Genomic DNA, 12379 nt, shown 5'->3' with positions numbered 1-12379 from the left:
CAAAACAAGCTCATTCGTACGCAGGAACTTTTCTACGTGTAAACAGAGCATTAGTATTACTGCGAAAATGCGGAAAGAAAACGTGCGATGTATACAGAAAATGTCAAAAATGCTGTTCAAATATTACGAACACGGATTATACAGTCCGCCATCATGGCTCGTATCCAGCTTTAGATGAGCCATAACGGCGGACGGCGTTCGTAATATTTGGACAGCATTTTTGACATTTCCTAAATACATCGCACGTTTTCTTTCCGCGTGTTCCTTTAGTTTTACCGTGAACGTGCGGAGAGAAAACGTGCGATGTATTTAAGAACAGTCAAAACTGCTGTTCAAATATTACGAACATGGATTATGCTGTCCGCCGTTATGGCTGGTAAAAAGCTGGATGAATTTTAATGTAAAAAAATATTTATGCAACTTTTTACGAGGTGTAATGGCAGACGGTAAATTCGTGTTCCTAATATTTGAACAGCATTTTAAACATTACCTGTATACATCGCACGTTTTCTTTCCGCACGTTCCTTACACTGGCAAACTGTACCGAATGGCGAGTGGCGAGTTGAAATACATTGAAGAATGGCACGCACGAATGCTTAATTTTTGTGTACGGAAATACAAAACAAACTCATTCGTACGCAGGGACTATTCTACGTGTAAACAGAGCATTAGTATTACTGCGAAAATGCGGAAAGAAAACGTGCGATGTATACAGAAAATGTCAAAAATGCTGTTCAAATATTACGAACACGGATTATACAGTCCGCCATTATGGCTCGTAAAAAGCTGGATAGCGGAAGTCAGAAGTACGGAGTTTTTAACCTAAATAGTCGGTATTTTAGCAATAAGCAAACTAAATGCATAAGAAAGGTCTCTCATCTTACGATTACTTAATAGTTTTCAGGCCACAACATGCTTTTAAATTGTCGGCGTCCTAACTTCTGTTCATATCTGAGTACGTCAATGGTCATATTTTATAATATAGGGCTTTAGATTGTCGTTGTAGTTAACATAGAGAAAAGTGGCTCGTGTTGTATCATGCAGTCGTCTCCAATCGACTCGATTTTGGGCCACTCGTCGCCGAATTTTTCCGGTGTCTTAGAAGTCGCAAGTCGCTCTTGAATCATTCGAGCTATTTCGGCGACGTGTTCATTCCCAATCAAACCAACTATTTCGTATACTCGGAGGTAGCAGCCTATCCGATGGGCGAGTGTATTCTGCCCCTACCATCTTCGAGGATTAAGCATCTAATTCCTCGGAAGAATGCAGTACCTCATCCAATATTTGCACGTAGCACTCAGAAGAATGCGGGTTGTCTAGCTGTCTGATGTCAGCCAAGGGGGACGGCTTTGACGAGTCTGGTTTATGGTTGGTCAAGGTACTTGTGATCACCAGGTCTCGGAAGCTGCGAAATTTAAACATTATTGATCCTCATTATTCGTATCGGTGTGCAAACTATGGGGGCCCAAAACTGGTCTACACATATCGCTTCCTTGTCGACATGGGCGTTTATATCCCTGTTGATGTCCCGATCTTGATGTCCCGTGGCAAACAGCTGCCGTACGTTGTGTCCAGCCTCCAGCTGCGCAGAGATCGCTTCCTTCTCATCATCGGGTCTCCTTTGGTTCACGTAGTACACGTTGATGATGCTGTAGTTGAAGAAACGACCCTTTATCCTCAATAGAGATATCCTCTCGTTGGTCGCCTTCCAATCTATCACGCGATGCTGCACTCTGCCCAAAGCTAGTTCACAGTTCGTTAGTAGTGCCCCCGCTTCCAAACCTTCTTTCCTTTGCTACAGATTTCCTGTAGAGCTGTTCGAGCAGCACCTAGTCGCAGTACCTGGTAATTTTCAGTTCCATAGTACCAAGTTTCCATTCGTCGTCCTTGTTTCGTCGCCTAGGTCGAATATTTCAATCCGTATTTGCTCTGAAGTTGATAGTAGTTTTGGTTTAGTTGCTCTATCAAGGCCTCTTGATGGAATTGCCATGTTGGCTTTAGAGCCGAGATAAAACGTTCCTTAGTCGCGAGCTTCGAGTCAGACACTGTCGTGAGCCGTTCTTAACCTAAGGTACAGTGCGCTTACTAGGATGAGGAGACGTTGTTCCACCTTGCGCTGGAATCCTCGTCAAGAGTCGTCCATGACATGGGCTCAGACACTCAAGGCTGGCAAGACTATTACTCATGCCATCCGCTCTCGCATGATTGCTTTCTTCCCTATCAACTTACGACCTTGGTTTCCACAGGGGTTGGTTACCTAATCTCCAATGTGTCGCCTATTACCGTCGTTACGATATCATCCGCAAAGCCGACGATTTCCACAACTCTAGGCAGTTTCAGTGTTAGTTCACCGTTGTGCATTCCAGAGCGATGGGCCGAGGAGTGAGCCTTCTAGCCGATGTTCGTTTCATAAATCAGAAAGCGGTTCTGCAAATAGCTATTGAGGAACCTACACAGATAGGCAGGGATCCTTATTGTGTGCAGCAATGCAGCGATAGCTTGCTAACTAGCGTTATTGAAAGCGTTCTTAACGTCAATCGTGATTACGGCGCAGCGCCGATTTCCTCTGCTCTTCTGCTTAGTTGCCTTCTGAGTTCTTTCGATCACTATACGTACGACGTCTACATTTTCCTTTCCCAAGCCCGAATTGCCTCTCTGACAGTCCGTGTTCACTCTCCGTATTCACTCTCCGTGTATCTTGGTATATCTCCGTGTATACCGGTTGAGAATATTTCTCTCCAAGAGTTTACTGAGTGTGTCCAGCAGATAGATGGGTCTGAAGCTGCTGGATCTCACGGGGACTTTCCTGGTTTTGGTAGGAGTACTAATTTCAATCCATGGACCCGGAAAGTAGCCTTTCTCCAGACATTTTTGTTAAACCGATCTAAACATATCTGGAAATGCCTGCAGTGCCGCTTTCAGCACTACATTGGAGATTCTATCTGGGCCAGGCGCTTTCTTAACTATCATACGTTTCGCGGCAGCTACGAGCTCCTCGTTGGAGACTCCTCTTTCATCGGCGTCAACTTCACCGTATGGACAAGGTGGCCAGATCGTTGAATTGTGCTCCGGGAAAAGCGCTCCAATGATGATCTTTAGCCTCTCTGGACACATTTCAGTGGGCGTCGTCGGACCTCTTATCTTTGCCATTGCAACTCGATATGCGTCACCCCAGGGGTTAGCACCGGCGTCTCGACAAAGTTCCTCAAAGCAGTTAGATTTCCCTTGCATTATTGCAAGTTGCAATGCAGCCTTGGACAACCCATGCCTCTCTCCCAGAGGTATTCTTTGCCCGTTCCAAGCTCCTTCTGGTCCTAAGGCATGGCTGGTCTTAGGTTACTCGTATCCCGGCTTGTACCACAAGAAGGCAGCGATAGAAGATGCTGGATAACAGGCTGAGAACCAATGTGTGGTCTATTTTATGTCTACAGGTACGCAGGGTTGGCATTTCACGCATTATCCAGCTCTTTGACAATCAAAATCGATTCAGTAAACTCGGTTGCGTCTTTTGTACTCTCCAGTATCTAATAAGTTTCTTTAAGATCTTTAACATCTTCTTAAGTTGGCAATTGAAAGGACAGAAGTAGATCTCGGAAAATGAGCCTCAATCATTCAATGTAGTGTTTCCAGACAGCGCAGTAGCGGACGGTTAGCCAGACTGGTCCCCGCCAAGCGGGCTAGCTCCTGAGACCGCTAAAAAGTGCCAGCACTTCAGTAAAGCATTAGCATAACATATGTATGAAAAAACTGAACTGACGTTATCAGTTGATTTGTATGCAACAACCATGGCGAAAACAGTCAAACAACTACGCTCGATGCTTTGTTCGTACTGCCAGGTCCACTCCATAGCGATGAAGTTAGACATGGAAAAGCACTTCGTATCCGCTGAATAGTGTCAGTCTGCAATTTAGAACGTCCTCTCCCGCGAGAAAGGTGAAAGCGTTGAATGTTAGCCCAGTTTCGGTCGCCCGAAGTGCTGCGCGATCGAAACGTGCAGCACAGCAGAAGTTAAAGATGAAGATCGAGAGCAAGGTGGTCTCATCGTTCTGCGCCTTGGGCTGGGAGGTCAGAGCATCCGCCAAAATGGACATTTTTATGCGGAAGCGTCAGTCGAAGCTACTATAATGAACGATCCTCACAGCAAGAAGGCAAATGATGACGTCAAGCATATCTTCCCTCTCGAAGAAAATCCTTCTGTGGCTGGCGATGAGCGGAAAAAGAATGTTCAAGTCGCTATTCTTTCGTTCGGGGTTTACAGCGAACGAGAAAATACGAACATATAGTACCAGAAGTTGCCGCCTTCATCATGAAGTATCACGTAAAGGATGTGGTCTTTTGGCCAGACCTGACCTCAATCCATTATCTCAAGAGATTACTGGAGGAGATGAACCGGCTGAAGATAGGCAATAGAAAATTTTTGAGTGAAGCTGAAACGGAGCATTTACTTGAATAATTTTGTTGCCAAAATGGAGAAGAAGCTGATCGCCAACGCCACGAAAGAGTTGAATAATCAGCCATAGCGAAGGTTCCGGTGAACCGTTGTAAAGACATTTGGCCGAGCGTCGAAACGGTGTTATAAAAGACTTAATGAACATTGGATTTCAGGTACTTTTTTTTCATCGCTATCCGAAATTAGTCAATTTTTCCAGTATATACGATAAGTGCAGCGAAGTATTGGATGAGGGGCGAATACGACAAAATGAGAACACTGATTTAGGATACGAGAAGTCGCCAATTGGGCTTCCACCAAGGGCGCCACAATGTCATGCTACGGCTCTGCGTACAGGTATTTTGATTAAAGGATGGTTTAGCCAGTAGAATCAATATATATAGAATGCCAGTGTCGCTGCAGTGCTCGTGGTAAACATCACACATTTGAAAATTATGTATTTACATTGTATGCGCATATGTGTGAGTGATCGATTCGAAACGGGAATCTGATTGTCAAACTAAAAAGGCAACCCAATAAAAAATCTTTCTGCTTTTTCGTAAATCACGTAGGATAAATCACCCGATTTGGTCGTTTTAAGGTATTTCGTCGGCAGGAAAATTTTCTATTGGGCAATTTGACAATGTAGTTCCCGTATCCAAGACACGAACCAGCAATATGTTTGCCACCAAAATATCCATGAAACACCAGCGACACTGGTATTCTATATATATTGATTATACTGTTTAGCCACTTTCAGTCTAACTACTCGGTTATCTCTTACTTGTTGACGGAGACCGTCTTTGACAAGTAGATCCTCGCTTCGAGGTTAGCCTGTAGTCAAAGGTATTTTTCTTGTGAGTAAATTGCTAGCCAAATCACGTAATTTTTAACAAACTTTGACATCACCTGCTTTCTAACGTCCTCAGGGACGTCGAATTAATGAAGAACTGGAATCTCGGAATCTGCCGGAATTTTGCTTTCACGTAGGTTTCGTCGTCCACAACGAGGCAACGCAGTTTCAACAATATCTGACCAGAGCTACAGTGCACGTGATTGGCCCGCCGGATTCTGCAGTTTCTATTTTCATAATTCCTACAGCTCGTGGCCATATGTCACTTGGTTCCGGAATTGTTCCGGTGTTCCATGGAGGACCAAGGCATGACGTTTTCAGAAAACTTTGTAAAATTTAAAAAAAAAATCATCGACTGTGGTCATATCAAAGCAGCAAAGTAACTTGCTATATGTCATGTCGCATATCAAAAACCATCTGCACTCGACAAAATACCGATTGGCTATCATCTCACGTGTCTCAGAGCCCATATGGCTGGTTCCAGGTTCCGGACACGTTCCTTTTTTGATCAAACCACGGTACGGATTTAGAAGAAACTTGTTCAGGGCCTGGAATCGGCCACAGTTGTGTTAGTCGAAAATCTTTGCAATTGTGAACGGAAGCTCAAAAACAATATAATATTGCTTTACTTTATATTCAAATTCAGATTATACTTTAAGTTGCAAGTTTTTCCAAAAATCATCATGATTTATATATTCTCGTGTCGTCATATATCTCGATCTTTTCCCAGTAATAACAGTAAGTAAGTAGTTAGAAGAACCTTTCACAAAAACTTTCACACCTAATGTTATGCAATACCGACAATTAATAATACAGACCTCACGGCAGCAGTTTCCCTTTCATTCGTTGGATTCTTCTGTCGCTCACAACAGCCAGCACAACGATTGCCATGATAGATTCCTATCCGTCGTCGCCAACACCTTCGCACGGTTCTTCATCGTCGCATAGGTACTGGCAAGGCAATCATCCAGTCTTCCGCTCGAACACGTCTTCCATGTAAATTATCCAACTCGGGGCCGGTAGAGGGCTCTGGCCGGGATATGGCGCGCTAGACGCACTGTCGCCAGCCAGCAGCGCCTCTTGTCGGGTCGAACCCGGCGGATCGATCCCAGCGGAGCAGGTGCCCCGCCACGACAGACCACTTTTCGTGAAGCTTCATTTGAATTATGATTATGCTAATTGCCCGAGACCCCCCAGCCAGCAGCGAACCGGGCGGACCGATGGTAAAGAAAGCCGAACGAAAAGACAAAACGAACGGAACGCGACGTACCTCACTGTGGCACTGTTCGAGTTTTTCCCACGATATTTCATTCTTGAAACGACTTTTACTATCTTCTGAACCCAACCCAACCCGAGCCCGATGGTGTTGTTTTTACCGACTGCTGTCATCACCACCGTATGCTATTAACCTTGTTCCTCCGAATTAAAGGTTTGTTATTATCGGAGTCTTTTCTGCCTTCTATTCAAACTCCCACCTGGCGTGGCGTTTTGGGGCGCCACCACGTAATGCACGCGCGGCACCTCCGGACTCCGGAGGAATTAATTCCGGACGGAGAGTGAATAGTCGCTGTCTAATTGTTCCCACCGGTTGCCGTAATTCAGTGATAATTTTTCATGCATTTTTCTTGGTAATTTATTATCACACTGTACTGTGGTAATGGTTGGCCAGTGATGTTACTTAATGTTGACCAGCTTGGGGAGGGGGCACCGGCGGCCAACGGTTGAGGAAGCACACTTTCACCTTCGTTTAAGTGGCAGAGCTTCTCCGGTGTTGTCTGCTGGTGTAACCAAGATGGTTTATACTTGCGAACCCCCCTATTGAGTCATTGTTACTAATTGTTCCACCTTGTATATCAATGCTGGTTGACCTCTCTTGCTGTTGGCGATTTCGTAATGCCAATTAATTGTGGTGAAAGTGGTCCAAGCTGCGGTTGAGTAATCCGTAATTGTACAACCTTATTGATTTCAAGTTCCAAATAGAAATAATTCAATTATGGAATTCAGTGAGGAAACTGATAAGTTTTCGATTCTCTCATTCTATCCGCAACAGACGTCACTGAGGTCAGCTTCTCGTCGGAGACCCACCTCGACCAAGAGTCGGGACTAACTACCAAGGAGTACATCGTGATCGCAATATGCAGCCTCTGTTTGGGATTGATCTATATAGCGTCGGTATTCCTGTACATCCATATGAAGAAACGAAAACGAGGAACGGGGGACGACGAGGACGCCAATACAATCAAAAATGATTACTCGTCCTACCAGCAGAACGATCAGGTAACGTTCGGTGTCGGACTGGGTTCACAGGTCAATCCTTTCCATGGAAGCCAACAGCAGCGGCAAAACTTTGCGGGAAGGAACGGAAGTCAACGGCAACCCGGCCCGGTAGGCCATCGCGGAATCTCGACGCCGATGAACGTTGGGCTGCATACCGAAGAGATGGGAATCGTGAAAAACAATCCCCTTTTGAAGCACTTCCCTAATTTGAGTGATAACTCCGGGTTTATTAGTGATAACTCCAACTCGGTGTCGGAGTTTGAAGATGAGCGCATGATTGATGCCGAGAAGAGGGTAAGTTGTTGAAAGTTGTTACTTTGGGAAGGGTGTTAATCTGGATAATTTCTTCTGCAGATGCAAACCACCGCCAACATTCACCAGCCAAAAAACTACTTAGGGCATACCGACATGGATGGAGGACTTCACCATCCGCAGCAACAACTTCACAGTCACCAGCAACACCAGTCCCTGCAGAGTACGGATGGGATGAACAACTCGAATGGTCCCGATACCGAGTGTTTGCCCGAGGAAAATGTGTCCATTGTCGAAGACATCAGCAACGACGAAAAGCTGGAAAGTATGAAGTCTATCGTCAACGGAACTATGCGCCGAAAGCTATACTTCAATCCGGCCTATTTTGAGCCGCACCTTCTGGTGGTAAGACTTTTTTACAACCTATTAGTCTAGTTTAAAACTAATCGCTTGCTTCTAATTTTTTTTCTAGTCTCCTCCGCCGGCGGCGGTTGAGTTTTTGAACAAAATCCGTGAGGTTATCACAATCGCCAAGTATAAAATGTCCGCCAAACGCTTTCAACCTTCCCTGAACATCATCCCGGAGGAGTTACAGCACGCGCAAGGTTCGGAGACGTACGCAGCTGCTCACACAGCACCGCCTAGTCGACGGAGCAGTTTGATTAGTTCTCGTCGAGACAGCTCCAAGAAGAGCATTTGCTCGGGCTGTCCAGGTTGCGAGAAGAAAGGCAACTCCGACGTTGTAGTTCCGTCAAGCAATTGCAAGAACTGTGGTGACAAGCAAAACAGTATTCGGAAATGGCTGGAGGACGTGTCCTCGAATCATGGGGAGACGGTCAACGATGCCGATGTGTTCGATGGAGGTAAGATTAATAACACGTCGGAAAACATGGATTCACTGAAATCTGTTGACGATCGTTCCACTTGTGAATCGCTGCCGATAAATCCGGAAATTAAGAAGGTGCCCAAGTCCATGCGATCCCGTCATGGCGGCATGCAAAGTGACAGTTCATCAGCGTCTGATAATGAAACGATCATCGCCAACAGCGTCAAGGAACGATCGTCAATAACGCGTGCTCCGTCTCGTACGAAATCGGTTCGTTCGGATGCCAGCTCGACAGCCCCGAAGATTGTGTCCCATAGCCTGAAATCGGACGTAATGAAAACAAACAAGTACGCCTCCGAAGACGGTTCGTTACTGAAGAACAACAGTTTCGTTTATGATCCGCATGATAACCGGGGTCGAGGCGAGGATATCTATATAAGAAACATTAACAATTCGCTGATCAACTTGGAATCCAACAAAAACTACGACAAGCGTGTTTTGTACAGCATCACCGGGAGCGAGCTTTTCAACAATCCTCAGTTCGAGTCATCGCCACACATGCAGCACCGTACGCTGAACATCAACCACCGTCACCACCAGAACCAGCAAAGCAGAAAACGCTCCAATTCTCACAGCCGACCGGGGCCTTCCAGCAAAAGGCACATGGAAGTGCTGGACCAGTTTGCTAGCGCAACTTCCCCGAAACTGAGAAGTCTCAACCACATGCCGGATATGGTCTACGAAGCCCTCGCCATGGATCAGCGGAAAAAATCCTGGAGAAGCCACGGCACTCCAATTCCCATTAACGAATACCTACACGAAACCTGCGAGAGTCGGTTCAGCAGTATGGATCGAACGGACCGATACCGGAATGAAAAGTTCTTTCATGACTTCATAAACTCAGACGATAGCAACACACTGGGAAACCGATCGGGTAAAAACTCCTTCAACAAGTACCAACCGGACTCTCCCATCTACTCGCGTAAATCTCCGCACTACCTAATCGTAGACTACGAGACCGATAGCCTCGAAAGGGTAACCTCCAGAACGCAAGTAAGCTTCAACACTTCCACAACCACCAGCAGTGATCTCAGCTCGCAGCCATCCCCGTCGCACAGTACGGCTCTACCCCTGGAGGAAGAGGTCGAAATTCGCAACGCCATCTACGATCGCGTGGAGGGGTTTAGAAAAGATACGGACACCATAAAAAAGGAACGCGAATCGCACCCGATCGACGATGACTACGAGGACGTACCGATGAATTCACTGGCGGAAACCGTAATCCAGGTGCCGACCAAGAAAGGACCTAAAATCAAGTGCGACACTCCATTTCAGGGTAGCATCACCATTGAGGTGGAACACAGTCCGGACGACTGTGATCTCTCAACCGACAGTGATCAATTCGAACCGGACACGCTCGACCGTAAACCGAAGAAGCACAGCAACATCGTCGGTCGACATAAGAGCAACGTTTGGACACAGGATCATCGACCGTCCGTCAAAGAATCCAATCTAACCTCTCTACCGGCCGATCTGAACAACCACTTCGTTCTAAAAAACTCCCAATCCTTCAAGGAAACCTCCTTCGGTAGTCTGCGAGAAATCTACGAGTCAAAAAACTTAAAAAACGCTAACCACAGCCAGATGCACAGCTTGGAAGAATTCGACGTACAGACGGGAAAGCTGCTCACCTTGGAGGTGCGACACTCCAAAAGACAGCGATCAAACGACAACACGGCCATCGCTCCGAAGCTGATGCCGCCAGATTTGATACCACCGGATATTCCGATAACCCGAAATCACTACGATCTTCCGCGCCAGCAGCTGAAGAAGGTCGAAGACTACGGCATTTCACCGAAGAATCTGGCCTGCTGGAATAACGACAAGTTCTTGAAACAACCGAACGGTCCGGCACCGAAGCCGGTGCTGAACAGTATGGAAAGTTACGAGTCCACCAATAGTATGACCGCAGACAGTGATTCCACGCAGTTTACCGGTGTTTCCGATAATGGGCACAATTCTCCCCGCAAGCCGAAGAAGGTTGTCAACTACAGCCAGGTGAGCAAAGCAAATCGAATCGAACGTTCGGCATCGCTTGAGAAGGAAGGTTTCCGGTTGAATGATAGCGGTCAAGATGGGTCGAACATTTTGAAGAATTTTATGAGCTTAGGCGAGATTAACGAGAAAAATTTTCTCGATCAAGTCGATAGCAAAATTTATGATCTCAAGGAAAATTCAAAGGATGTTAATCGGACGAAGTTTATCGAGGATATCGATAAGATTGAGGTTTTGTCGACTAAGACGTTGTCGAACTATGATTATCCGATAAGGAAAACCAGCTCGAGCTTGAAATCGAATGAACAAGAGGACACTAAAGCGCTCTATGATGTGAGTCCGATTACAACCACGAAGATCTACCGGGTGGAAATCAATCCGACATCCAATGGCATGCAGATTGCCATGGGCCTTCGTGATCGAGTTAAGAAAACGAAGGATATCAAGAATGCTTGGAAGAAGTTCATCGGGATCGCTGCGTCTAAGTTCAACGGAAAAACATTCGATGGTAAGAGTGATTCCGATGCGGAGAAGAACTCCGATTCGTCAGATATCTTGGACAAGGATGAGGGAATATCTTCCCTGATTGATGACAACAGCGGAGCTTACGAGAGTACTCATCACCATCATCATCGGCATCATCATCATCACAAATCAGCTGGTTTCAACGGACCACAATCGAACGGTCGTCAAATGGTGATCGTCCGTCGGGATTCACGGTCCAGTGGAAAGGACGACAGTGGATACATTAGTGCCGATTCCGGTGAGTCACGGTTGAATAACAAGAAACTCTACGAACGCTTCAACTTCACGACCAAACCGACCGAATCGAGAAACTCGATCCAAGAGGAAAACAAGTACGAAATTTGCGCAATCCCGGAGAACTCGGTAAGCACAATCAAAAGCAGTACGTCCTCTTCCTCCGGCAGCAGTAGCCGTTCCGACAAGCAACTGACTCGACCGCGTGGTCCTCCCCCACCATTGCCTCCACCGAACCCCCCACCTCCTCCACCTACCGCAACGATCCCAACCAAAAAGCCACCTTCACCTTCACGTGTAATCGAAAAACCCCAAACCAAACCTCCTCCTCCACCGACCAATCCGGCACCGAAAATTCCCCGCCCCGGAGAGAACTGCCTATTCAACACGGCCGATGCGATCAGCGTTCGGGTGTACTCGTCGGACGACGAGAATCTGGCCAGCAGCGATCAGGCGTCCTGCATTTCGGACAACAACGAAGACGACGACGACGGTACGAGCTGCGCCACCGATGACATCTGCGAATCGGGAGCCGAGAGCGTCGAAACGCACTCGGTGTTCTTCAAGAATATCCGGGCAGCACGGCCGCCCCGGGAAGGTCGCGGAGGTGCGGTAGCGATGGCTCACTGAAGTATGTAGAAAAAAGATTTATTTTTTGTGCAATTTAATGGGTAATTTAAATGAAAAGTTGTGCAATAACAACGGTATGTGTAGAAGCTTAAGGCTACTTAGATTCGTTAAGGATTGTACATTCGAACATGACATATTGAGTTATAGTACCTCGGAATACTTTAAAGCTGCGAGAGATTAGTTTAATTACATAAGAGCATTAAGATTTAGATAGTTGTCTAGTTTGAGACTGTTCAATATTGTGTGCAATTTTATTAACACTCACAACTGTTGTGCAATTTATTTTTAGCGTACGTAA

The 12379-nt window shown here is 46.2% G+C and overlaps 1 protein-coding gene across 1 annotated transcript in view; it reads left to right on the top strand.

Annotated features, from left to right (window-relative positions):
• Nucleotides 1-12081, top strand: part of LOC128736437 (uncharacterized) — a 113402-nt gene extending 101321 nt beyond the window's left edge. The window contains exons 7-9 of the mRNA XM_053830920.1: nt 7333-7853; nt 7914-8216; nt 8284-12081. Coding sequence (XP_053686895.1) covers nt 7333-7853; nt 7914-8216; nt 8284-12081 — 4622 coding nt within the window. The remainder of the gene's footprint in view (nt 1-7332; nt 7854-7913; nt 8217-8283) is intronic.
• Nucleotides 12082-12379: the final 298 nt, after the last annotated feature.

The sequence above is a fragment of the Sabethes cyaneus genome, chromosome 2, assembly GCF_943734655.1.
Source record: "Sabethes cyaneus chromosome 2, idSabCyanKW18_F2, whole genome shotgun sequence".
Taxonomy (NCBI): Eukaryota; Metazoa; Arthropoda; class Insecta; order Diptera; family Culicidae; genus Sabethes; species Sabethes cyaneus.
Note: the sequence above shows the minus strand (reverse complement) of the source record. Positions and strands in the feature narration are given on the sequence as shown.